This window comes from Callionymus lyra, chromosome 1 (assembly GCF_982586985.1).
Source record: "Callionymus lyra chromosome 1, fCalLyr1.hap1.1, whole genome shotgun sequence".
NCBI classification, from domain to species: Eukaryota; Metazoa; Chordata; class Actinopteri; order Syngnathiformes; family Callionymidae; genus Callionymus; species Callionymus lyra.
This window is the reverse complement of record NC_141818.1, coordinates 21,698,139-21,725,119: the sequence shown is the minus strand read 5'-3', so window position 1 is coordinate 21,725,119 and position 26,981 is coordinate 21,698,139. Positions and strand designations below refer to the sequence as shown.

Here is a 26,981-nt window from a genome sequence, read left to right as displayed (position 1 = left end):
TAAGGTAAAAACAGCAACAATAAAATAGTATGATTGGCAAAAAACCCTAAAACATTAAGTGCCGAAAAATACAATCAATATCATGCCAAATCAGTGGGCGTCCTGGACTGGTTTCTCTGCAACAATATGGTCTAATTTTCACTAGTTCATAGGATTATTTCTTCTTTTTTTTATTCAATTTTACAGAACAAAACAATAATCAGTATCATTGTAAAAAAAAAAAAAAAGTGTTCCATTTTCACCCCCATACAGAAAATAAGGAAAAAACTGAAAAAACAGAATGTTGGTTGGATACCCGAGCGGCACAATAGAGCATATTATGAAAAACCGCGGCGATTACACATATTAAGGCAAACAGTGTGAAGCAAAGCACAGCGCAGCAGATACAAACTATTCAAAATATGTTTATATATATATAGAAAAACAAACAAACAAAGAAATCAAAAAACAAAACACCATAGGATTATTTCCTTAGTAAACTTGTCATAAACAAGCATCTTGACTTATCAGGTAGTGATGGACAGATGAAGCTTCATGAACAAGTGACATTATTTTCAGAGCCCACTAGATGGCGGTCTCTACACCATTTTCCTTTGTTTTGAACAACTGTTCTAATAAAACATCAAATCATTTTTAAACTGATGGCGCCACTTACTGACCTCTAAACAACATGACAAAGCTTCATGAAGCTTCATCAGCCAATCACTTATCACCAGTATCAAGAGTTACATACTCTGGTGAATTCTGAGAAAATCAATTCAACAGAAATTATATCAAGTATTTGTTCTTTTTGTGACGTCTGGTTGTGCATTTCCGCGTTTCTGCATTTTTGCAATGATAAATTAAAAAATATGTATTACTTAATAATTTATGTAAACGACTTTTAAAACTCCACATTTAAGAAATAACTAGACTAAACCAATTTAAAATATTTTTGGTGTTCTGGTTGATTTCCTTCCACGTTGTGCGAGCAAGTTCTGTTCCACCTGTTGTCCTATTGAGCTTTTTGTCATCAATGTTGACAGTTTATATAGATAGAATAAATCTAATGCAATAACATTGAGTATAAATATTGAGTACATTTGTACATAATATACAAAAATGTACAAAAATATAATTTAATCATGATTCACTTTTTTACAGTTTTGTATGTTCAATATATACAGTAGTGTGCAAAAGTTTTAGGCAGGTGTGGAAAAATGCTGTAAACTAAGAATGCTTTCATAAATATAAATTATAATTGTATAAGTTTATGTTTAAGTATAAGTTTATTTTTATCAATTTACAAAATGCAAAGTGAGAGAACAAAAGAGAAATCTAATCAATATTTGTTGTTACTACCCTGTTCCTTCAAACCAGTACCAATATCAGGTACATTTGCACAAAGTCAGGTGTCAGGTAGGACACAATTATACCAAACAGGTGCTAATGACATTAACTTCACAAGTAGGTTGAAACAGTCATTAAGTGAAAAAGATAAAGCTGTGTAGGAGCTTAAACCTGGGTGAGGAACAAACTGTTAACAAGCTGAGGTTGTGGAAGACAGTTTCATGTCACAGGTCATACACCATGACTGAGCACAGCAACAAGACACAAGGTAGTTCTATTGCATGAGCAAGGTTTCTCCCAGACACAGATTTCAAAGCAGACTGGGGTTTCAAGATGTGCTGTTCAAGCTCTTTTGAAGAAGCAAAAAGAAGCAGCGTTATCGAGTATCGTAGATGCAGTGGTCGGCCAAACTTAGTGCAGCAGATGAAAGACACATCAAGCTTATTTCCCTAAGAAATGAGAAGTCCAGATGTGCCATCATCTCGGAACTGGCAGAAACCAGTGGGACCCAGGTACACCCATCTACTGTCTGGAGAAGTCTGGCCAGAAGTGGTCTTCATGGAAGAGTTGCAGCCAAAAAGCCGTTCCTCCGACATGGAAACAAGGTCAAGCGACTCAACTATGAAAGCATAGGAACTGGGGTGCAGAAAAATGGCAGCAGGTGCTTTTGACTGATGAATTGTCTATAGCAGAAGGCAGTTTGTTCCCTGAAGGGCTGGAGAGTGTTACAATAATGAGTGTCTACAGGCAACAGTGAAACATGGTGGAGGTTCTTGCAAGTTTGGGGCTGCATTTCTGCAAATGGAATTGGAGATTTGGTCAGGATTAATGGTTTCCTCAATGCTGAGAAATATATACGCAGATACTTATCCATCATGCAATACCATCAGGGAGGCATAAGATTGGCCCAAAATGTATTCTTAAGCAGGACAACGACCCCAAGCAATCAGCCAATGTCATTAAGAGACATTAGCTCCCCATGCCTCCCCCTCCAGGAAGTGATGGTATGGCCCCCACAGTCCCCTGATCTCAACATCATCGAGTCTGTCTGGGATGACATGGAGAGACAGAAGGATTTGAGAAAGCCTCCATTATAAAGAAGATCTGTGGTTAGTTCCTTCAAAAACTGTGTGTAAGTGTACCTAGAAAAAGTGATGCTGGTTTGAAGGCAAAGGGTGGACACACCAAATATTGATTTGATTTACATTTCTCTTCTGTATATTCACTGCATTTTGTTAATTGATGAAAATAAACTATTAACACTTCCATTTTTGAAAGCATTCTTAGTTTAAAGCATTTTTTCAAACCTGCCTAAAACTTTTGCACAGTACTTTATATATATATATATATATATATATATATATATATTCCACTAGACCATTCACTGTAATGATAAAAATGCCCTCCCTAGTAAATGACTTTCTGAACTTTGAATAATGTTCTAATGGATATAATGTATTTATAATGGTGGTTCATTATGATAATGACAAGTATTTTATATAAAAAGGGATAACTGAATGGATCATTATCATTAAAAAATCCCCCCAAATGGGCAGGATAGAACCCCTTCACTTTTTGTGCTTGTGAAGTGAGCAACACATGTTTTGTATGAGATCCATGCTCACAATCTGGCTTCCCCAGAAAAGGAGACGAGTAATCGCCAGCTTCCTTCCATTCCCTTAATCCCCCTTTTATAATTCCTATTCCCCGTTCATCCACCTGCTCCGGGCCGAGAGCCCAAAGCCATGCACACCAGTGTCCACCTGCCCATCTGCAGCCCCCCCTCTTTCACACTCACTCACACACTGCCTCTCGATTCTTGTTCTGCTCCACTTGTTCTTGGCTGGATCTTTGCCAAGCCCAATAAAATTACAACAAGTTTCATTTTGTGTCACAGTTTCCAAGCTTGTTAAGATGTATCTTAAATGGGAGCTTGGTTTCTTATGCCAGACCTGTAAACACATCGAGGGGCTGATTTTACATCATCGTGCCGTCATGTCACTACACTAAAAATAGAGTTAACTGTATAATGTGATGCACAACAACCAGCCTTCAGGTACCGTTGTGCACTTAGAAGCATATATCAGGGTTGACCAGTGAAGTGTGTGAGCTCAGCGGAGACACAACAGGAAATGTATCTCTGCAGCGGATGTGTTCGTCATTGTAATTCAGTCGCATCACTTTTGCTGAGCATGTTCCTGTTTTTGGGTGATGACTAAAGAGTCTTCTTGCGCGACAGTGGCTGTGACTGCTTTTTTTTTGTCTATGTGAAACTAGCAAGCTTCCTGCTGTGCCTGGTTCAATGCCAAGCCCCCCTTACAAAAACCAAACGCCAGCCCATCCCATCATGAAAGGAGCTTACAACGGAAATTTCCAAGCTCTTTTTTTTTGCCAGAGAGAGTGCCCCACCCGCCCAGACAACCTCTGACACACACTCCCCTCCTCCTTCTGGCCCTCTTGGTTCCCCCAAGCCCTCCTCCAATGCAGAGGGACAGCTGGAAGGTGAAGTGCATCTTGTTGGGCTGAGCTGAAAGTCAAGCAGACACCCCTCAAGTCCTCCTGAAAGTAAACCCCATTATTTTAATGGAGAGTTGCACAAGAGAGGTGTTGAGGACACTCTCACAATCAGGAGTGGATACAGGAGACGGCCAAAAGAAAACAGATGTGTAAATATTCCTGCTGATGTTTACAGATGTTCAGGTCCATTTACAATTCTACTAAGGCTACTAACAAGGCTATTATCACTATCGAATACAGAATGAAAGGATAGATGGATTATATTATTGGAGGGAAATTGATGATGATTGATTGAATGATGGGTGAATATTTGGATGGATGGATTAATAGGAGAGAAAGTGGATGGGTGGATAGATAAATGGATATGGGTGGAATTGGCGGATTGATGGATGAATTAATTGGACATAAAGTGGATAGATTGATGTGTGGATTGGTGGATAAATGGATTCATAAGTAGAAAAGTGGATTGGTGGGTGGATGTGTTAGATCGGTTGATAAATGGATGGATTAATAGGTAGGAAAGTGGATGGCTGGGTGGATGAGTGGACGGGTGGCTAGGTTGATGATGGATGGGTGGATAGATGGATGGACAATAGGATGGAAAAGGGGATGGAAAGTGGATGGATGGATTGCTGGATGTGTGGATTTGTGTATGGTATTAGTATTGATAGATGGCCCATTCCTCCTAATATATGGATGACTTAACTCCAGATAACTCATTTTTATCTCCAGCAAACTCCATGTAAGTTTTTCTGCCAAGCCTCCTCAGAGTAATGTAACAATTATGTTTTCAACTCAAAGCCTGGAGGCCAATTACGACCCACAAAATAATGTCAAGTTAAATAAAAGTAAGTAAGTAATATTTGTAAAGTGCCTTTCTCACACCAGGGTCACAAAGCGATTAAACAATCAAAACAATACACGGTTAAAATACATGCTTTAAAAGTCCAAGATATAATAGAAAAACACAGCAGTCCCAATAAAATTAAGAAAAAGTCTGAACAAATAAAAGGGTCTTAATATGTTTCTTGTAGGAGTCAGTAGATCCATCAAACGCAGAGAGAAAGGAAGATCATTCGAAAGCTTAGGAGCAACCGCCTGGAAGGATTTCTCTCCTCTGGTCCGGAAACGTGTGCGAGGAACCATCAGTAGATTCTGATCCACAGACCTCCGAGCCCGAGGTGTAAGGCTGGAACAGATCACTTATGGAAGGAGGAGCCTGACCATGAATAGCTCTGAATGTAGGAACCAGAATTTTAAAATTGATCCTGAAAGAAACTGTCAAGGAATGCAGAGTTTTAAGGATCGGGGAAATGTGAGTTCTCCTACTAGAGTGGTTCAGAATTCTTGCTGCAGAGTTTCGTATTAAAGGATATTCTGGCGATTCTTGTGGTTAGAGTCCAACTTCATCCCTCAGTTTTCTCAGCAGGATCCGGTGATCAACTGTGTCGAAGGCTGGAACATATCCAAGAGAATTAGAACAGTGTATTTACCCGATTCAGCCGACATCATGATGTCAAGGCACACTTTCAGTAAAGCTGTCTCCTTTGACAGACGTTTTGGAAAGCCAGACTAAAACTTCTAATGGATGTCGCTCTGATCAAGGAAAAATGACAGCTGCTCAGACACCACCTTCTCCAAGATCTTGGACAAGAGTGGGAGTTTAGAAATAGGCCTAAAATTACAGAGGTTGTTTGGGTCTAAGCCTGGCTTTTTGAGTCCACAATGCATTAGGAAAAACACCTATAGAAAGGGAGAGGTTTACCATTTTTGTTACCCGGGGGCCAATTACATTTAACACTTTAATAAAGAGCCTACATGAAAGGACGTTAGATGAGCAAGAGAAGGGTTTCAACTTGCTCACCAGTGTCGAGATATCAGCCAGAGTCACAGGGTTGAAGGAGGACCACAGGCTAGAGACAGGCTCAATGACAGCATGGGTACAACACAAAGGGGGAGGGTTTTTCTCTTTGATTAACTTAATTTTTATTAACTTTTAATTTAGCAGGTGTAGATTTCTTGTGGTCTCCATAAATTGTTTCCTTTAACAGAGATTAAAAAATACACCTTTTTAATATTTTCTTTTCATTTTAAATCTTCTTTTGAGAACACACTTTTGAGTAAGTTTATCTCCTGGAATGATGTCATTGTCCACATTTGGCCACCACTTGTTATTCAGTATGAATGCACGCTATATACTTTAGGATAATATGTCTTATACTTTAGCTTGTACTAAGAGTTACGTCATGGTTCATAAGTTCATGAAAAGCTCAAAACTACTCAGAACTTATTTTTGCTCGATTACGTGTATCCTGAACCACTTCCTGTAGCATGAAAACTCTTTGCAGCTGTGCTTGCAAAGAAAAAAAAATCAGAGTTTTCAATAGTTAAAATGGTGTTTGAATTAATCTTTTATGTTTGTTGTGTTCACCAGGAGTGAAAAACTTAAACCAACTGCACCAGTGGGGTTTGTTGACTTTCACAACAACAGCTATACTTTACACAACGTCTCTTTTGGCCGGTCGCCCCGCAGACCTCCCACATGCAGGCTTCTTTCCAGATCTTTTTGAGGCCTGGAGTTGAGTCTGTGAGTGTGTTTGCAGAACAGGATGCACCACAGACAACAATGCAGCCTCCAGGACTCCCTCACATACACACACACTCACACACACATGCATTCCTGTGGGCCTGGCAGTAGTAGGGCTGGTGTTCGGGAGGGACTTTAACCTCTGGAACTCAACAGTCTTTGTCTGGATCTCCCCCACCAATTCCTCCTTCACTCTTCCTCACCCACTCTTTTAACAACCAAGTGCTGACTTGTTCAACAAGTCTTCCTCACAACAGAACAGGAAGACTCCTTCAATCAATTCCATTAGTGCCCGGAAACAAGATTCATGTCACATAGGATCAGTGTAAAGGACAAGTGATGGAGGGCGACATGCGACACCTCGATCACATCCGTATGATCCATGAACAAAGCTGCGTTAAGGCATTTGTATTAATGATTGCACTTTCACATCGCTGCAGGGTAATGGAAGAAAGCGGTGCATGACGCCACCACCGTCGACATAAATCGAATTACAGAGCCATTAATGATGTGTGTTGTTCATGCTAACTGTGGAGAATCCGTCTCATTCCATATGCTGGCTAATTGTATAATCTGATTCTCATCAGCGTTGAGACAAGTGTCTCTAACACCGAGCCAGCAGGAGGCGGCAGATGGAGGGTGTTATGTAACCATATATAAATGAAACTCGAGCGTCAGCAAGGCATATGATGCTCATGTTGATCAAAGTAAAGACGGGAATCCAGGACTGATGGCTGCCAGAGTCGACATGAAGGGAGGATCTTAAGATGACAGCGATGTTAGCTGATAACGTTAACACTCATCCATTTTGACTCATGATTCCTGTCCAAAGAAAGGAGGAGGAGAATTGATGTAATTTTAAACTCCATTACGCATTTCATTCAAAACATTTTTCTTTAATAACCATCTAGGAAAAGTAATTAAAAAAAATATTTATCCTTAGGCATAAAACTTCACTAATATTATCCTTTTTATTGGGACCCAAGTGTTCTCCATAAATTCTCCATAAAGTAAATTCATTCATCTTCAGCCAGCTGTAACAGACAAGATGAAATGTACATGTGCAGGCTTTTTCCTAATCTTCTGGTACTCCTGTTTTTGTCTTATGTCTTGGCCTTTTAGAGTTTTTTAAATCTGTAGGTATTTATAACTATGTATTACTTTGGTTGTTTAAGCGCTTTGTGACCCTGGTCTAGAAAGGCGCTTTACAAATAATTACTACTTACTTACTTACTAATAACTTAATAAGTTTGTTGTTTATTTGAAAATTACTGAATGAAACAAGTGTTACAGGATGGTGAACATAACCTCAGATTCACTGTAGCATTGTTACGGACTAGCATTTTGGCATTTTATTTAAAATGTCCTTCAAAAGAAAACTCGAACAAATTGTCCCAATTGGTGTGCATTACAGAATGGAAAGGTTAGACAGACTCTATCTTATTACCAACGAAAGCAAATGCATTATTACTGTGGAATTGCCTGTGTGAGTGATATCTTTGAAATATCTACAGCAATATTAGCGGGTGTTATGTAAAACTAAAGGATGGGCAATTATACTTTTAAAATGTTTGGAAATAAAGGGACAAATTAAAATATGAATTAACATTGACATTAAACAATACCACAAGGACGGTAATTATATTTACAATGACATTGAAACATGCCTTACCATTTTACATTTAAATACATTTGGGTCTTTGTTTTTGAGACAGAACAAAGAGTGGTTTCATAGTATGAACCACTGGCCTTTTTTTCCTGAGGTAAAAAGTTTGTATATGTTAATTTTGTATCCTGATTATGATGTAGTACTGTGACCTTTTCTGCCAAGGTCAACATCATTAGCCACTGTACTCACTTTGTGTTCATGGTAGAAAATCACAGCAGCAGATGAAACCAATTCTAGAAAGCTTCCTCTTCTGAGGTCATCAGTACAAGTAACTCAACATAAACCCTGCCATTCCCGTCCCTGAGGCGGTCCGTCCTTCCCTGACCCAGACAGTCATAACATCCCCTCTGTAAGTATGGTCGGCCCACCACTGATACCAGAAACACTCCCACAGCAGAGGTCATCAATAATGACTGCATTTACTTAACAGAGACCCAATCACCTGCTCATCTGTCACGGGCGACATATGTCAGGCTGGCCCATTTCTCACAGGACCAGCCAGACGCTGCAGATCTTGATCAGGTCACCTTCGAGACCTGCAGGATTTTACGGAGGCTATTAATACTTGGCCAAGATTAAAAGGCATGGATGATGGCGGCTTCCTTTAATTGAAAGTCCATGTGGACGGTAATTAAAGTCCACATGGATTTCACTGTCAGAGTTCCTTCTCGTCAATGCGTCCAGATGTCATATGATACTATTTAATGTGACCAAATCTGACATTTATCTGATAATGTACTTTTAGCATCTTTTCCAGCAAATGATGAACAGGCAATTATCCTGCAGGTCATGACATCCCATTCCAGACAGACCTGAGATTTCGTAATGATACAGGCAACGGCTGCCAGGATGTTATACAAGAATGTTAAGTGGAAACTTTTCAAAAGTCAGCAAACGTTCATGACCTGAGTTTTATCCATAAAAACGGAAGAGATGAGAGCAAGTTATACAGTAGTTAAGGAAGTAAGTAAAGAGATTTCATGTCTCTGGAGTATCTAGCTTGATATTTGACAAGGTGACAATTTTACACTCTAAGCAATATTGGCCAAAAAATGGTGAAATTATGAAACAAATAGATGATAGATGAATATTGGATGAATGGATGGACAGATGATGGATGAATGGTGATGGTTGGTAAAAGAATAATGGACAAATAGAAGATGGATGGATATTGGACGAATGGGTGCACAGAAAAAGGGAGTGGTGGATGGACAGATGGATGTATGAACAGATAGATGGATGAGTGGATGGATACTCATGTAGAGGGATAGATGGACAGAAAGACGGGTGGATGGAAAGAATGGAGGGATGAGTGGAGAGACAGAGGGATGGATTAACAGACGGATTGATGGATAAACAGATGGAGGCATTGATGGATGGACAGAGGGATGGATGAACACATAGAGGGATAGGTAGACAGACAGATGTATGGACAGTTGGATGAATGGACAAACAGAGGAATGAGTGGACAGACAGAGGAATGGATGCTATTAAAAAGCATCTGATTATACAGTAAATGTTGTAGTTTTGAAAATATTTTCTGCCAAAAAAACGTGGATTAATCAGTTGCTAGTCACCAACAACTCACCTTCTCTCCATCCTTGTGAACCAGGGAGAACTAACACTTCAAAAAAAGAAAATCACAAGGTGACACCTGGGAGAGACGCACGGTCACACACACACTCACCCTCCATAGCTGTGAGGTGGAGCTGAAGCTACCATGTCAAGTTTTAGGGCCTGATTTATGATGAGTGGACTTGACTCGCCCTCCCGCACCTCCGCCATCCCCTCGCTATCTCTGTTTTAAAAAGGAGAGACACGTTACACACTTGATCAGCGTGAAGCACATCATGTCCAGGCGCGCTCAGACATTTGAGCTCCTCGTAGCCTGCAGGCATGTGAGTGGGCAACTCTCTGTGTCCTCTGGAACTAATCACGATGTTCAAACTTCACAGTTCGCCTGCAGCGTGTGATCCGTGATGTCGGTTGCCGTCCATTGATAGGCTCCTTCCTAATTAGCACTGGGATACGCAGACTCGAGGTGTGTGTGTGTGTGTTCAGGGCAGGGGGTTAATAGTGTAGGAGTTGGTGGCGAGTGTACACAAGACCTTGTGTACAGGGCAGATGTTGGAGTATCTTTAGCGCTTGAACCCTCAACTCCATCCAGAAAAATGTGTTGCTGCGTGAACAAACAAAACAGTTTCTTGATGAGCAACAGTTTCTCAGAGCTGGACCACAGCTGCATTCATGATCGGCGCGCGCTGGAAACACACGTAGCTGGTTGCACCAGCCTGTTTATGGCAGCTTTTCTTCAGTCACAGCTGCCATCTCGCACTGGAACACCAAAGCAAAGCAGCCGGCGGCTCTTTGTTTGTCGGCCTCCTCCGGCACTCTTTATCGGTGCAGCTTACAGAGCATCAATAATAGAGCTCCGGCTCGCACGGACAGCAGGGCAGCGCACACCGGTCAGCTACTAGAGAGAAGAAAGTCAATCGAAAAAGAAAGTGGTTATGCCTCATCACCAGTGGAAACAAAGCGCTCGCACCATTTATCATGGGCTGTAAAATCTTGAGGACAGTAAAGTGTGAAAATCTCCGGACTCATAATTGTCAATGAGATCAATACTGGATTCATAAAAGGCCAAGTGTGTGTGGAAAGGCTGGATTTATTCCCTTTTGTAAATGTTCAGCTGAGAGTGTTACGGCCTCACAGGTCAATCACTTGAAGCTGTTAAATGAGACACGTCCTACGCAATCAACAGGACCGGCGTCCGGGAAAGATATAAGAGCCGGAGGAAGTTTTCAGTGCAAAGAAATAGACTCCATTTTTGTCAGTCCTCCTCTCCAGCTGTCCGCCCGCTCCCTGTCCCATGGGGGGTTGCCACGGTGACAGGAGGCCACATGTCTTGGGGGCGTCGCTTTGGTCAAAAGACCCCATTGTTCCTGCGCTAAGCCGTCTCCACTATGCCCGTCTGCCAGGGACAGGGGCTTCACACCCTGTCCCCCTCTTCCACCGGCACACACACTTACAAAGCCAGCGATCAGAACGAAGGTTGTCGTCACCACCAGGGGGAGCACATGCACCTTTCAGATCAGCGATAGATGTGTTTTTTAGAGATGACCATAGAGATGAAGATTGAAGAGAAACGATATATTGATTCATAATTTGATTTTATTTAATCACTGTTCGGTAGTCTGCTGCAGAGTTCAGCGACGGGTGCACACTTTACACCAGGGGTTGATGAAGCTTCATGAAGCACTGTCTTTTTTCACTAGCTGTCACTCTCTGCTCTATTTCTTTGGACTGCTAAACTATTGAAACATCATCATTTTAGCTTCGTCAGCACATCATTCAAAATGTTGGCGTTTCAAACTTTCATTTTTTGCTGCTTATTTTCCCCACTGGAGACTATCCCATTTGTATCTTTTGTAATAAAAGCAATTGACAGCTACTTGTACACACGAACACTCACACGTTTTTATTTTCTTACATATTTTTTTTTTTTACTTATCACAGCTGAGATGTCTTGAACGGTGAAAACAAAAAACTAATGGCAACCTTTTCAAATTAGACTAACAAGAGTTTTAAATTTTGTTGTGCATGATGTGACTCAAATCAATTTGCTTTTTTTTGTGATACATTATCAACATTTCTGCTGCCAGATTATACACAATATTTACATTTTATGATCAAAGAATATGGAAAAATAAAATTCAATTTTCAAGGTCTTGTTAGAGAAGTGACATTTCTTTTAATAATGGTATTATAACATACTTCAAAGTGGTCGAAATAAAAGATGGCTTTCTTCAGGATAGAGTGACTTTATTCAGGATGTGATCAGGAACAGAGCAGACCAGAGACACACTGGAGTCTCGGTTTTGAGCAGAATTTGTCTGTCTTGACTGCATTCATAGAGGCATCCACAAATTCTTGAATAACAACTCTTTAAAACGACAGGTCCTCCTGGCTATACTCACCCTTTGTTAATGTGTGAATCATGATGCTGTTCAGCTCGACGACCAGCAGAGGTCACCAGATAGCCACCAACCACTCAGCACTTGTGCAGCCTTTGGTTGAGACTTAAAGCCACAAACCTCTGGTGTCCTTCAGCCAACTTGATGCAAAAGGAGCAAGTCAATTACTGAGTGATGGATAGATTACGGTCATGCATCATTCCGGGAACCAATCTGTGGATGTGAACGGAATTTGAAACTCAATTTGTTAGCGAACTTGGGTTTCTTCCCTGACAGAGGGATGGAGGCCGTTAAGGTCTGATTGGAGTCCGACAGAGGCTGAGGTCGAAGGTCAATTTACTTTTACAGACATATGCTTGTTCGCGAGGAAGGTTCAAGTTTTGTGTTAAAGCTTTGGGCTGTAAATAGAAGACAGACATGAGCAGCACAAGATCAGATTTTGACATCCGGCTCAATCTGAATTTGTGCTCATTAGGTGAAAGTGCTAAGAAAAAGCATCACTAAAGCAAGTGGAAAATGAATTGATAAAATTCGGCTCCAGGACTTCTATCTCCTGATGAGGGCCAAAGGTCAATTCGTAGTTCAAGGTCTGCAAACTGACCTCAGGACAGAGTTTGATTTTCTTCGACAAATGTTATTCACAGAAGCAACAGCTCTATCAGAAATATAGTGATACATTTAAATATTGCGACATTTCCCCCACAATACAACACGGTATATACATATTTTGGTTTACAAAAAAAGCAGTTACGACTTCGTTGTTACTACAGTATTGCAATATATTGTACCAGTATTGTGATATGTATCGCATTGCCAATAAACACCACCAATCAGGACTTCTACCTTTGATCCAAGGATCCAGAGTTTCAGTGCACCAGACCAGCCCATCTAACTTCACATAACCCCCAATTAAAAACTTATTTTGGATGTAAAGGGCAACCATTTTAAAAACCCAACTTTCCTCATTCCATTTGAATCAACACATTAGTTGCCCTTTAATAAAAGAATATGTGAAGTTAAAGGAAGATGTTCTCTGGCTACTAATGGGGCAGAAAAATAGAAAAAAACAAAAGCCAAGGATTGAAAACACAAACGTCAGGGGAGTAACTTTTAATGACGACTTAAGTGAACCTCGCCGAGCAGATCAATAGTTTGTCTCGATCAGTGCTGACAAAACATCCCAATATAAACTGATTAATTCAAGTATTCATTGTCTTTCTGTGCACGTGTTCCTTGTCTCTCTGGGCAGGAGGGTTAATGCACCACTGGCATCTTCATCCATCTATGCAGACAAGCTATCGAACGGAACATGAGGCGGTCAGTGACTCTGGAGTGAAGAGGCCAGTGATTAGCAGCTGAGTGGAAGGATATTGATCATGAGTTGATCAGCACGGATGATTTGAGTTCATATTGAGGGATTTCCTTTAGAGAGCAGAAATTTGAAAACAAGTAAAACCATTGAAGGTTGGATTGGAACAGAACAATCAAATCATCCAACCAAGTCCACAGCCGTGATGTCTTACTCCAGAGACTCTACCTGAGCTGGGAGTCTGCAGTTGCGGCTCCTCTGGCGTGGCTTTTTAGAGAAGTCGGGGGATTTTTGCGTAACCCACGCTAGACCAGCAGTGGCATCATCATCAGTCACCTTTTGATTCCTCAAGCTGCGTCTCACTGAACGCTGACCTCTGGTGGCAACAGGCTTGAAGACATCCTCAAAGTTAAACTCAGTTTGCCAGGGGGCAAGAGTCACATTAGGTTCTCGTCCCTCATCCTTGGGAACAAACCCTGAGCCATTGGTGCTCTCTGGGTACGGAGCCTTCTCTACCTCATCAGTTAGAGCCTCTGCCTGCCTCACAGAACTCCTCCTGCCTCTGGTTATGTGCTTAGCGGCAGAACACGCTTCAGGGCGAGCATCTGGAAGATCATATGATTTAGGAGGGTCCGAGTTAGCAGCCAGAGTTTGAACATGATGATCTTGCTCTTGTGCAGCGACAGATTCTGATGTCAACTCAACGCTTGTTCCATTACCGGCCATCATTTCTGTTTGATCTTCAATCCGATCATGACTTAAAACACCATCATCGGCCGAAACTGACGGACTCCCTTCTTCTCCGGCACCTTCAGTAGGTGTGTCATCTTTTGCATCAACATTGTCCATCTTATTGTTGTGTTGAGCATGATGCGTGACGGGGCTCTCGTTGATCAACACTCCAGGGTCCTGGTTCAGCCCTGGATCCTCACCAGCACCGGAGGCTAAAGAAAAACAAAATTATTTATTTAAAAACATCACTTTTTTTTGGCAGAAACTTATTCAAGGGGCTATTAAATGACATTCAACCCCAGTGCATCACTGCCATGCTGTTGAAACTGATTTATTGCCCACCAGTTCCAAAACAGTGAATATATGTATAAATTAAACAAGTTCACACACATGGTGATCGCTCACAGCAATTCTTTCACAGTAATGTGAAGCGATAGAGTGACCTTTAGTCTGCACACTGCTGCTGCAGAGATCTCTACGTTGGACATGCATTTGGCTTCTTGAAGGGGGCTTGAGCTTGATGAGTCATACATTGTCTAACAGCTGTTCTACTCATAATAAAGTAAGAAAGTATAAAAAAAAAAAAATGAAATGCAGGGTCGAGACCTTTAAGAAACAATGATTGGAAAACCTCTACCCTCAATGTGGGAGAGCTCAGGCTGCCGTCTTTCGCTTATCTATACCAAAAAAAGCTTTTTCCAACAGTGGCTCATCATATTGACGTCACAGTGAATGAATATACAACTGAATAAGATTAGATAGAAAATAAAAATTGAGCCATACAATAAACTTGCTGAATACACCGTCATTGTCGACATAAAGAGGCTAAATCTCAAACATAATTGAGGGGGATTATATGGATTATTCTTCAGTCAAACTCAGTGTGAAATCACATTAAGTAGAATATTATATTAACATATTTAATAATAATTCATATGAGTGTTCATTAGATCTATAAAAGCTGATGTGAGAGGACTGATCTGATTCCTGCATGTACTGCTGAGAGTGGGTGGGTGTCAGTTGTCACCTGTGGGAGCAGCGCCGAGCACGGCTGATGAGGACCGAAGGATGAAGGACAGCGACTCAGAGATAGGACTGAGTGCGGGGAGCTTGGAAGCATATTCACGGTTGGAGTACAAGGACCGATTCACCTCTTTCTTCCACTGACGGGATGCCGTGCTCGTCTGTACAAGGAGAAAACGACAAGTGAGCCACTTCATAATCCTCTCTGAAATCCCGGAACATTTTAATTCAAAAAGAAGAGAAACATCCACCTCTAATGCCTCAACGGCGTCTACTGCATGACAGTATTTACCAAGTACACAGTGTAATGATTGTTCTGAAAATCCTGCTGGTCTGCTGCTCTGGCATTGCAAGGTATCCTCAAATTTGAACGCTGCAGTGTGGAAGCAAATATGTCACATCCCTCCACACATTTAAATGTCTGAGCAGGTAAAAACCACTCTACATATAATCTCAATCCACCCCTCAATTTACTCAAGCTATGCATAGATCCTACTTTAATGGTCCTGATACTGATACCTGGGCTTTGAGTATCAACTCAATACCGATACTAAAACATAAATATGAACTTTCTGGCTCAACTGTGAGATTGCACCGTTAATGCTTTCAATAAAAAGCAAAAACACTTACACATGGAAGTATAAAAGTTGGTTTCAATAATGTGTTCAAATGTTTACCAGCACTTTGAGAAAATGCATTTCAATTGTCAACTTGAAGGCCTCTGTAACAACACACTATAATCAAAGTGATAATTTTGAGTGGAACATACAGTAGGTCAAACAAAACAACCCTGCAACAGTCAAGCTCTTTAAGTGAACAAAACAAATGCCAGAATTTCACTGCTTCGTTCAGATCATGCATCACTAGATAAGTCGATCATTTGAACCAACTCTACAAAAATCAATCTGCAAAAAAAAAAGAAGTGTTTTTCCGATGAAGCATGATCCGTCTCCCTTCTAAGATAAACTGTTATTAGGCAGCTCAGTGGAACAGTAGTTAGTGCACAGGTTGCTCTTCAGCTTCCATCTACTTTTAGGGTGACTGGAGTTCATATTTTCTCCCTGTGTGGGTTTCCTCCTGGTACGCCTTTTCAACATGCCAAGGTTAATTAGTGTCCCCAGGTGCAAGTAGCATTCTGTCAACATCTGTTCTGTGATGGACACAACCTGTACCAGGACTCAATCCTCTCGCCTCATGCAGCTCATTAACAGCTGGTAGAAAACGACCGATCTTCTGTGTCGTTATAAAAACAACATTGTGTTGATGTGATCCAAGCTCAAATAACACACCGTTATCTCATCAAGAGGAGATAAAGAAGCTTGAGGAAGGTTTTAGGAGAGCTCAAAAAGGCAGAGTGGGCCAGCTTACCTTTATCTTTCCAGAGGCTGACTTTGCAGCGGTGCGTGACGACCTCTTCACTGGTTCACTGTCTGAGAGCTGCGGGAACCAGAGCGCAGGCATGAAGCTATACTGTACAAATGCTCACAGTGGACGTGTTTAAATATGATTCAATTCAAATTGGGGGGAATTAAACAGCAGATTAGAGAAGAGCATGTTATGACCCAGGAATGATCTCCTCTGGCAAATGGAGATTTCTATGAAGCATTACCAAAATAGAGTTTGTGATAATGACCTTTCTCTTTTTGCTCCTGGAGCGTGCAGGCGCTTCGCTGGGGGATTCCGGCTCTGTGGAAGACTGTTAAGACAGACACAGGATTATTTGGCTGTGAAACTGAAATGTAAAGAACTACTCTTTACAGATAAAAGCCCATGAAAATAAAAAATATCCACAATATGAGACAAAATGTACAGACAATCTTTTTGACAGACCTTTCTCGTCCTGTTGCAAGCCCTGGTAAGAGTTTGAATCTTCGGACATTCTTGAGGCTTTTCCATCTCTGGCACAGACTCATTCCCAGAAAAGTCACCCGACTGTGAGATGGGGTTAATTTTGGTCGCAGGTACTAAAGGCAATAAATAGATCGTTAGGTTTAACACAAGTTCAGACTCTGAAACATTTAAGCATGAGAGAACTAGACTTCACACTGACAAGTCTTGCAACTCTCCTGGACCAAAGCAGAGATGCTCCTAGGACAACCAAGGCTATAATCTCTCAAGTGTGTCTTGCAACTAGACCTCAACCTTCTCTTAGAAGGAAAGGCCAAGTTAAGTTAACCCTGGAGCCACTACCCCAGGATGCCTGAAGCACTACAGCTAATTCTCCTGACACGACAGTTGCCCAACTTGATCTCATTCAGTAAGGACTTAAATAACCGGCATTCACTTCAGGTGGGATTAGTGAGCTTTGTCCATGGTTCAATGAATGGTTTTCAAATGTGAATATTACACTGAAGCTGGTTCTCTCATGGATGATTTTATATTTTAATCACAACAGTCTGTTTTGTTATAAGACGCTACATATTATAACCAGAAAAAGTAGACAAGCATGGAGATAACACATAGCTCTGCCAAGTAGGTTTTTCACATTTATTTACAACACATTCTACAATCAAATAAATAAAAAAAAGTAATTGATTAAAATCTTAAATTATAACGAGTAGACTACGCTGAACTGATACAATCTTTCTTTCTTAGCTTAGTGGAAAGAAACTACTTCAAAACAAGCTGTTACAATAAATGAGAGGAATTTGAACAATATAGCAAATCTGTGGGTAAGATTAACCCCGACAATATGGAAATTAGTTAGAACGTGGTGTGCATATTATAGCAGATTCAGTATCATTATTCAAAAGGGACATGCAGCAATATCCTTTATATAATGCCAGAAGAAAATTATACAGAGCTTTACAGTTGATCAATAACATTAATGAGATTGTTAAAGAAACTATACTAACAGATTTAGTAAAAAAGTTGCAAACTCAAAAAATGGATGATAAAGGGATTTTCATTGTTTAACAAAGGGCTAAAGAAACCTAAAACAAATCCCACCCATACAAGTGAAGTGGGAACAGGAGTCTTTGGAAATCAGTTAATGAGAATCAAGCTGGATTCATGATAAGGTATTTTATCTTTCCACTTTGAAACAGCGAAGTATGGCAATAACTTCTTTGCACGTGGGAGAAATTGTAAAAAATAAAAAGGTCAACCTTCAATTTAAGTCTGCAAAAATATGGGCAACAATAAAAAGTAATAGAATCTGCAGTGTTCCTGAGAAAGAAGAGCTTTTTCACAGAGACCCTTTGAGGAGATGCATATGATTTGGAGAGAGAATAGTTCATATCAAAACCATTGAACCCAATGATCTGATTGGCAAAATGTCAGCATGTCTAGTTTAATAGCATGCTCGAATTGCTTGAATTGATGAAAATGTATCTACATGCTTCAATGTGAATTGGCTGCCTATCAAACCACTCATTTTAGGAATTGAATGCAAAGAATCTGAATACTTATTTTAACTGCATCCAGAGAACAAAAAATACAGGAAGGAAGAAGAAACGTGAAGACAGGGAAAGATGAAGAAAAAAAATAAGACCTCACCTGTCCGAGAGGGTGATGGAGTTTCTTTTTGGAAAGCAGCATTTAAATCCTGCTGAGGATTCATCAAGAACTCTGGCAAATTAAATTGTGGCTGTTAGTTATATAAAATCAAAGGGGTACGTAAAAAAAGAAATAGAAATAAAGAAAATACCTGCTGAATCAAGCTCTTCAATTGAGGGGAAAAACATCTGAAAGGAGGGAACATGACAAAAAAGAAGACTGAAGTAAGTTCTGATGACCAACATAAAATTGTTTGGAAATATGGTAAGAGTTTTTGCTACCTTTGCGTCTTCCATCTCTTTATCATCTCCCAGGGATTTCATTCTGCGGTTACGAGGCATTGAAAGTTTCGGAGAGGCACCAGCATCTACAGGGCTTCCAAAATGTTGCCGAGCTGACGGAGGATTGAGCTCGTTTCTCTGTGGTGTCTTCAACAACGAGCGCAGTTTCAAATCACCACCGGGTGTTTGGATTCGACCTGGAGTTCCTCCTTTCTGCAATGGCGTGCTGGGCGGAAGGTTCTTATCAAAGAACTCAGGAGGGAGAGGATCCCCAAAGTGAACACGCTTCTTCTTTACCCCTTTTTCTGTGCAGGGAAAAAAAGATGAAATATGATGAGTAAAAACCTCCTCTACTCAAAATCAAATATTATTTATTGCAATCGACATAAAAAACTATTCAACTACTTTTCCTAATACATCTCACGTGAAACTGATACTAATTACTGATAATATACTATTGGCATTAAGAAATAAGGTTTCTCAATATTTGTATGCAAGAGTCATAGTCTTTTTATACATGTATTGTCATTTTATGAAGTCTAACAACACAAACTAAATATGTAGAAAATATAGGAAATAATAAATGAAAAGGGGGACATTTATTTTCTTAAAATTAACAAAAACGGTCCATTCACTCACTCTCACACACCAATATAAAGTAATTGAGACAGAAACACAATCCCCCCCAAAAAACATAGAAAAGTAAAGTACTTCACATTTTGAAGTCCCTTTTTGTCTTCCAATTGTGTATTAGACTCTCTATAATTATGTCCATATATGGTTTCCAATGACAATGACTGACCTCCTATTTGCCTTCCCTTTGCTCTTATACAAGTTACTCCAATAAAACGATACATTTTAATAATGTCGTCCTCCACAAGTACTTTGTTACTTAGTCCTCCTCCGGGCCAAATACTTACTATTTTTGATAAATCTTTTGAGTAAATGCCAATGCGATCTTTCATTTAAAGAAGCACTCATTAACACTGAGCCCTTTTTATCCCCCCTTTACAAAATACATATTTTTGCTTTCCCATTAGGAGTGTAGCAGCGTTCGCTTTTCCTTCAGGCATTTTGAACAGGTACCAGGAATATGATGGAGCTTGACGTTGAAAGTGAAGCACATCCTCATCAGCCACTTGTATTGTAATACACTTGTTCTGGTGCTTTAAAACATGCTTCATTCCATTCATACTTTTCCGTCTGTATATGACCAATATCTGATATTATTCATGGTTTTGGTTTATTATAAGCTGAAACTAGCTGGTTGTCCTTTTTATTTTTTGGGCCCCCTGAATATAGATGCGTGGAAATTAGGTTGAAGGAAATTTTGTTCAATGATGTGGACGCCATGATTAATTTAAATCATGCTAAAAGGAAACTTCTCGTATGACCCCGTCACGCTCATGTAAAACAAAAAAATAAATAAAAGAAGAAAGAAATCAATTCTTGCCGACAAGAAAGTTTCAAGAATAGCAATGACCTGAAAAAGGAATCACTGTAGCATCAGCTAGTTAACGATCATGGTTGACTGTATATATACGCATTTTTAACTTTGATGGAAACCGTGACTTTCTCGATGATTATATTATGATCATAATATATTCATTATATATTACAATGAACATATTACAATATATTCATTATACATGGGCCGACTTTGGTGTCTGACCACTTGTGTGTTCTCCATGCTTTTTTCTCACACCACAGTCCAAACAAAGTGGGGATGCTAACCTGCTAAAGCTACAAGAAACAGCCAAATAATCATGGCCCAACTTTCCTCCATTCATCTCAACCTAAACATTTTTAAGCATTTTGTACCTCGGATTTCAGAAAAATCTTTATTTTTGCTTTGCTGGAGAATTTACACCCCTGTGCAACATAATTTGAAGTTTGCTGAGAATATCTGATTTACCATCAGTAGACATTTATGCCACCAAAGCACAACAAACACAAATCAATGTGTTCGTACCTGATCTAAAACTCACTGAATTAAATGATCTCTTGAAAAAGCACAAAAAACTGTTGAGAACAAATGTGTAGTCACAAGATATTTCAGTTTATGAATATCATTATAATGGCATCTTACATACCATATTTCAGGTTTGTAATCCAACAATCACTTTTAAACATTTTGTATTTAAATAAAAGCAGTGGTTTGTATTAACACCCACGACCTTCATGAGACCTCCTAATGTGTTTGAGTTCAAACTGCAGTGACGATGACACTACTTTGCCTGAAATCTAAAATAACATGTCGCTTCGAAAAACCACTACAGCATAATAATGAGTTTACACAACGAAAACATGAATTCTTAGTGAAGCCCCTTTCTAAATTTAGCCGGTTAATGTCTGGTTCAGCGACTCCGATTTTTTGTGACCTAAATACATATTACTACTCATGCCTGAAATTATGAAACCCAACCATTCACTTTTTGTATGTCCTAGTTTTAGGGGCTTTACGGAAACAACTGTGTTTTCTGTTCTGCTTGCATGCAGGAAAAGGGAAAAGTTTGAGATATAAATCCAGACAAAAACATAATCAATAATGCAACAAATGTTTCAATGTCCTACATCAGATGATTTCAGCAGCAATACCACACAGCAGAGGCAGGTTCATGAACAATAAATAACCTTGTCTAATAAGTTATGTTTAAATCATCTTTCTCTAGACAACCACATTGTTTAGGTCTATGATCTCCTCGGTCAAGCTCACCTCGGCACATTCAGCCTCAGGGTCAGAGTGAGAACGCATATACACAGAAGGGAGGAGTGTTTACCTGTTGGCGTCACCACTTGTTCAGAGGGCATAGACTGTACGGGGCACAAGCAGGACTGTTGGGGTTCTGAAGCCGTTAACTGCTTCCTCTTCTGGCTTGAGCTTTGGTCTTCAAAAACATCGTCCTATTGAGAGAAAGGTTTATCCGATGAAAGCCAGCAAAATCGTTTTCTCGTTCCATAATGGAAGTTGAAGGAAGAGAAGAAAAGCTTCATGACCCATTTTGACGGTTTACGCTGCTTGAAAGTCAAATTACTATCTCACTATATTCCTACAGTGTGAAACACAAATTCAAAGGATGAATTCTACTACTCATGACCCTAGAGAGGTCAATCATTATTTTACCAATGAATAGTTTAAAGTCATAATTATTTTAATACTAGATGTTTTATTTGCTCAATAAATGCACGTTTATTTTTCATTTTTCATTGACATTTCCTCAATTGAATGCAATTAATATATAGAAATACAAAAATAACATTAAAATATTTTCCAGAAACCATCACAGGTCAAAATGAACTAAATGTATTTCAATAATAGTTAACCACGGTTAAGTATTTTTTAATACACTTGCAAAATCTCTCTTCACTCAAAGTGAAGAGAGAGCAAAATCTCTCTTCACTTTGAATACACTTTGAAATTATGAAATAACTAAATTCTTAAGAATGTAATTTAGGTTAAAAAGACGTGACAAGATGTTTCCGTTTAAAGGTAAATGTAGACTACCTTGATATCAAAAGAGGGTGGGGAAACCAATAAAGCCTCTATCAGGTCCTTAGTGGTCACTGTGGGCGGTGCGGGTTCCTCCTCCTGCAGACAAGATCGAAAAGAGGCTGATAGATACTTGGAATAGGAGAAGGGAGGACTAGAATCTCACGCAAAATTAGATCAGTTTATTAATTTACCAAAAAACAGAACTTGATTTTTAAAAAATATAACTAAACTATTAAGACAAGTCAATGCTAGTCTGTTTACCTCGGACTCAGTCGGAATCAAGTGCGGAGAAGGAGAGCCGGCCTCTTTAATCTCCATCTCACAGACTTCCTGAGAGCCCACACGCCTTCTCTTACTGGGGGCAGGTGATGTCACTGGCGGATGGTTCTCTTTCCCCTCGCTCAGGCTCTTCATATCTGACGAAAGAAAAAAAACAGACAGATTCACTTTTGGAATATTTCTTTCATCTGTAACACAAACTCTCAAAATATGTAATTGTGATGGTGTTACAATGTTGGTTGGTCTAAATAAACATATTATTATGCACGGAAAATACTTTGTGTAGCAGCATTATTTTGTAATACCAATTTCTATATGAATATGTTAAATTGAGTTACATATTTTAACACTGATCATAATATTTCATAGTTGTTTTTTTTAACTTTGAAGGTCGTCAGGTTAAAGATGACTGATATTATAGATAGATAGATAAACCTTATCGATCCCTCTGGAGGTCTCCTTTGGGAAATTGTTTTTCCAGCTCACAGCAACACAGACAATAGATTCATATATTCATATTATATTGAGCTCCTTGTCTGTAAAACTTGTTCTAATAAAACATATGAAATTTGTTTGCTTATTTTTAAGCATGTATAAAACACATGAACAAAGCAACAATGAATTTTCAATATAGAAAAAATAACTGAAACACAAACCAACTTGATCTTATGACACTTTTTTAGCACAATTGCAATGAGTCTTAGCAATCATTATTTAAATGGATTCATTTTATTTTGACAACTTCTGATATGGATTTAAATGAACTACTGTGGCTGAATAAGCATTCTCCTCCCAAATCGATGAAAAGCTCCTTAAATAGGAACCTTAAACCCAAGATAAGGAAGGCAACGTACCAGTCAGATATGCACTCATCTCTACACATCCACCACCGTTGATCTGCTTTGGTACCGAACCACAGAAGTCATTCTCCTCAACTTCAATCAGGCTCTGGAAGGAGGCCATCTTCTGTTTCAATGTGGATGCGATCCGTGGAAGAAAGGGGCTCCCCTTGATAAGTATAATGATATTTACTTAGTGACGGTGATCTACATGGAAACACATTTGGCAGCAACATTCAACTGTATAGATTTTCAATAATATCAGGACTCTACAGTGGGTAAGAAAACATAAATCATTGAAAGAATGAATAAAGCATGAAAAATACCTGCTGGCAGAAGATTAAGTCTAATTGCTTTCATCAAATTCAATTTGAATTTTGTCACTAAGGCTCTCCAGTCGGGCACTCATTTAAAAATGTATTTTCCCCACAGCACAAACATTATGAATCTCACGCTTACCACCCTGTTCAATCGAACCCAAGAAATACTTGGGTAAACAAACTCCAAAAATAAAAAGACCTGGGCTTGCTCCCAATACCGCACACAAATTGTTTCCATTCTTGCGGTGTAATTCTAACAATAACCATTATCCCAACCAAACTAGTACAATTGCTGTCGTAGATTATGCCTTGACTTTCTCTTTAATGCGTGAACAATGCTTTTTTAAAAGTACCTCTGGAGTTTTCTGTTGCAGCACATTATTCATTTTCTGTTGGGCCATGAAGCGTATCAGCGAGTTTGTCTCCGGAGAGCCTCGTACGCCGATGTTCGTCCTTCGTCTCGCCTTTATTTGTGCCAGCCGGGACTTATCTGCTAACAGCACAAGTTATGAATCAGATGAAACAGATTCGTTTCGACAATACAGGTTGCATCGGTTTACCTTTTTGGTTTGAAGACACAGACGTAAAACTCTGGACAGAGATACCAAACTTGGACGGTGTGAGATGAAGAAAATCTATTGATGGAGGGTCGTCCATTATAGAAAGAGGGGATCCTGCTCCAGTCTTCTCCTGTGTCTCTCCACATGTAGCTTCAGTTGCCATCTTTGTTTACATGTTTGGAAGAGAGAAGGTAAACATGATGCATCGAGGACAAATGATTATCTGTGTCATCGTGATACAAACATCCATGACGTCACCGAGTGTGTCCAAGCTTTTATCACTCGCAGTTTAACAGCATGGAAGTGAAATAGAAATAAAAAGGCTTATTGAGGACATTCAAGATTGCCGATTACAATTATGTTAACGGAATTCAATTTAGATCCGGTAACGACCCAAGAAAGTTACGTTTTTTTTTGTAGTGTTAAGCTAAAGCAGTGTGAAGATATACAAGATACAGATACAAGCTATATTTGTACTTACGTACCGTAGTAGTGTGCCGTTCAAAAGAAAGTGGATTCGTACGCTTACCTTACAAATAGGGTCATCCATAGGAGTTTCTAATTATAACATGTTTAAAAGAACGTAGAAAAGACTCAAAACATCGTTAAAATGATTCATAAAAACTGAAAGGGATTCAAATCGACCGCCGCTTTAACGTCATCGGGAAGTATTAGCACAATGTGCGTGTCTTTCCGCCAAACACATAAAGCAGCGAATGACAATTAAAGTTAAAAAAAAAAAACTTTTTAACTTTAGATTGTTTCAAAACGTTTCTTTAAAAAGTAAATTCCTAAATATCATGTTTAAAGTAAAATGGATCAATTCTAAGAATTAACTTCCGCATTAAAAAAAGGCGACCGGAACTTGTAAATATGAACGGGCCAATAAGGAGAGGGCAACTCACGTGACCTATACGCTCAACAGCGGCATTTGTTTGGGTTTTGATTTTACATTTTATTAACAAACAACAACAAGTTTTAAACACTTACATACACAGTAAACGACAGACCTTAGCAATATCGATAAAGAATTTATTATTTTTCATCACCACCGAGAGAGTCACCATTTCCATCAAAGTGTAAATATATAGTCATTTTGGTCTTTAGGTTGGGAAGACGACATTTTTTTTATTCTGAATGTTTACCACCTTGTCTTCATGCCTTATCTCCAGCAACTGTCGTCGTCTTCTATCATCGACATTGAGTCTCCTCTCCTTGAGTTTTTCAGTGATGCCTAAAGTTGGAGTAACATTAACCATGTAGACTTAAAAAAAATTATTTGTGTCAATTTTAAAATCATTCACAGTGTTGACTTCAAATGAAGTAGCTGCAACAATGAAGGGAAATGTTTTTTTGGGCATTTGATGCACAAAAAAAAAATGCCCCAATTATACTATTAAAAGCTAAAAACTGATGTAAAATTATTCTGTAATGAAGACACACTGTCTTTATAACACCGATACTCATCTGAAATCAAACAGCAGACACTCCAGTGGTTTTAGTTTCAACCTTTTGCTTGAACAAAACATTACGACTGTGAGTCATGTTTGAGTGTACAAATACGTGGCTACTCTCTCTGTGGGCATTAAATAATGCTGCAAGGACACTAGGCAAGATAAATGCAAAGGCTCCTCTCTGATGGACGCTGGCAGTTTTTATGCACAATTGAACTCATCTTTTCCGACAAATAACAAGACTCTTACTTTCTCCGAGCAGTTTCAAAGCCTCTCCCACTATAGTGACTATGTTGCCCTAACAAAATCATATATATATATATATATATATATATATATATATATATATAAATCCAATAAATAAGACATCCCTTGTTTTGACCTCTTTAATGTTTGTCCTGCCGTGTTAAGATTTTCCATTTGTGTGAATTACAAGAATGTAACAAGCTAATTTCCAGTTTTGAACGGCCATTTAGAAGATAAGCTCTGTGGTGACAGTCAAGTAATTCATTCATCGAGTTTTGTTTACTTACTCTGCAAAGCTGAACCTCTATGATGGTGACTTGTTGTGACACTTCTATTAAAATTCCTCCATGTTTTTTAATCTCCATTTACACATTAGGATTAATGCCTTTGCAATTCAAGTAAAAGCTTTGAACTATGGGAAAGTCTTTAAGCAACAGGAATTAGGATTAATAAAGCAGAATGACTGGCGAGAATATATTGTGTTTATTAGCAAACTTTCATTATTTATTACAGTTATCTGAGTGTGCCTTTGTGTTGTTTGTGCATCATAAACAGGTCAGACACTCACAATATCTTGAAGCCTTACAAAGTCTAATTTTCATCTCTAAACATACCCCTGCAGAACATTGTTTGAAAATACTCCAAAGGACAGAAATATTGAAGAATGCTTTTATTTTCATGCGTCATGGGTGGTGAGCTTCTCTTTTGGACTTCAGACACTGTTGATTTCAAATCTAATAAAAATATAATGTAAACTATAATGTATCCCTGATATTTTACACTCTCACGATGGGAAAATGCATTATTTGTACGTGTATGAAAAACAAATATTTGATGTAATAAATAGTAAAAATAGGATATTTAAAAACGA

The 26,981-nt window shown here is 39.2% G+C and overlaps 1 protein-coding gene across 2 annotated transcripts; it reads right to left on the bottom strand.

Moving 5' to 3' along the window:
- Nucleotides 1–13,171: 13,171 nt before the first annotated feature.
- Nucleotides 13,172–25,197, bottom strand: cdca2 (cell division cycle associated 2). Of its 2 annotated transcripts, none has more exons than XM_087796767.1 (15): nt 24,940–25,197; nt 24,411–24,573; nt 24,204–24,343; nt 23,546–23,699; nt 22,674–22,828; nt 22,425–22,508; nt 21,700–21,823; nt 18,920–19,224; nt 18,790–18,826; nt 18,639–18,710; nt 16,971–17,104; nt 16,774–16,836; nt 16,509–16,577; nt 15,145–15,301; nt 13,172–14,329 (listed from the first exon to the last, which is right to left on the bottom strand). In XM_087796767.1, the coding sequence occupies exons 1-15, from the start codon at nt 24,958–24,960 to the stop codon at nt 13,596–13,598; spliced, it is 2,412 nt and encodes an 803-aa protein (XP_087652893.1). In that variant the 5' UTR covers nt 24,961–25,197; the 3' UTR covers nt 13,172–13,595. The 2 variants fall into 2 exon arrangements, with proteins under 2 accessions (XP_087652893.1, XP_087652902.1); XM_087796776.1 differs by having other exon boundaries at nt 24,204–24,340.
- Between the last annotated feature and the right edge of the window lie 1,784 nt (nt 25,198–26,981).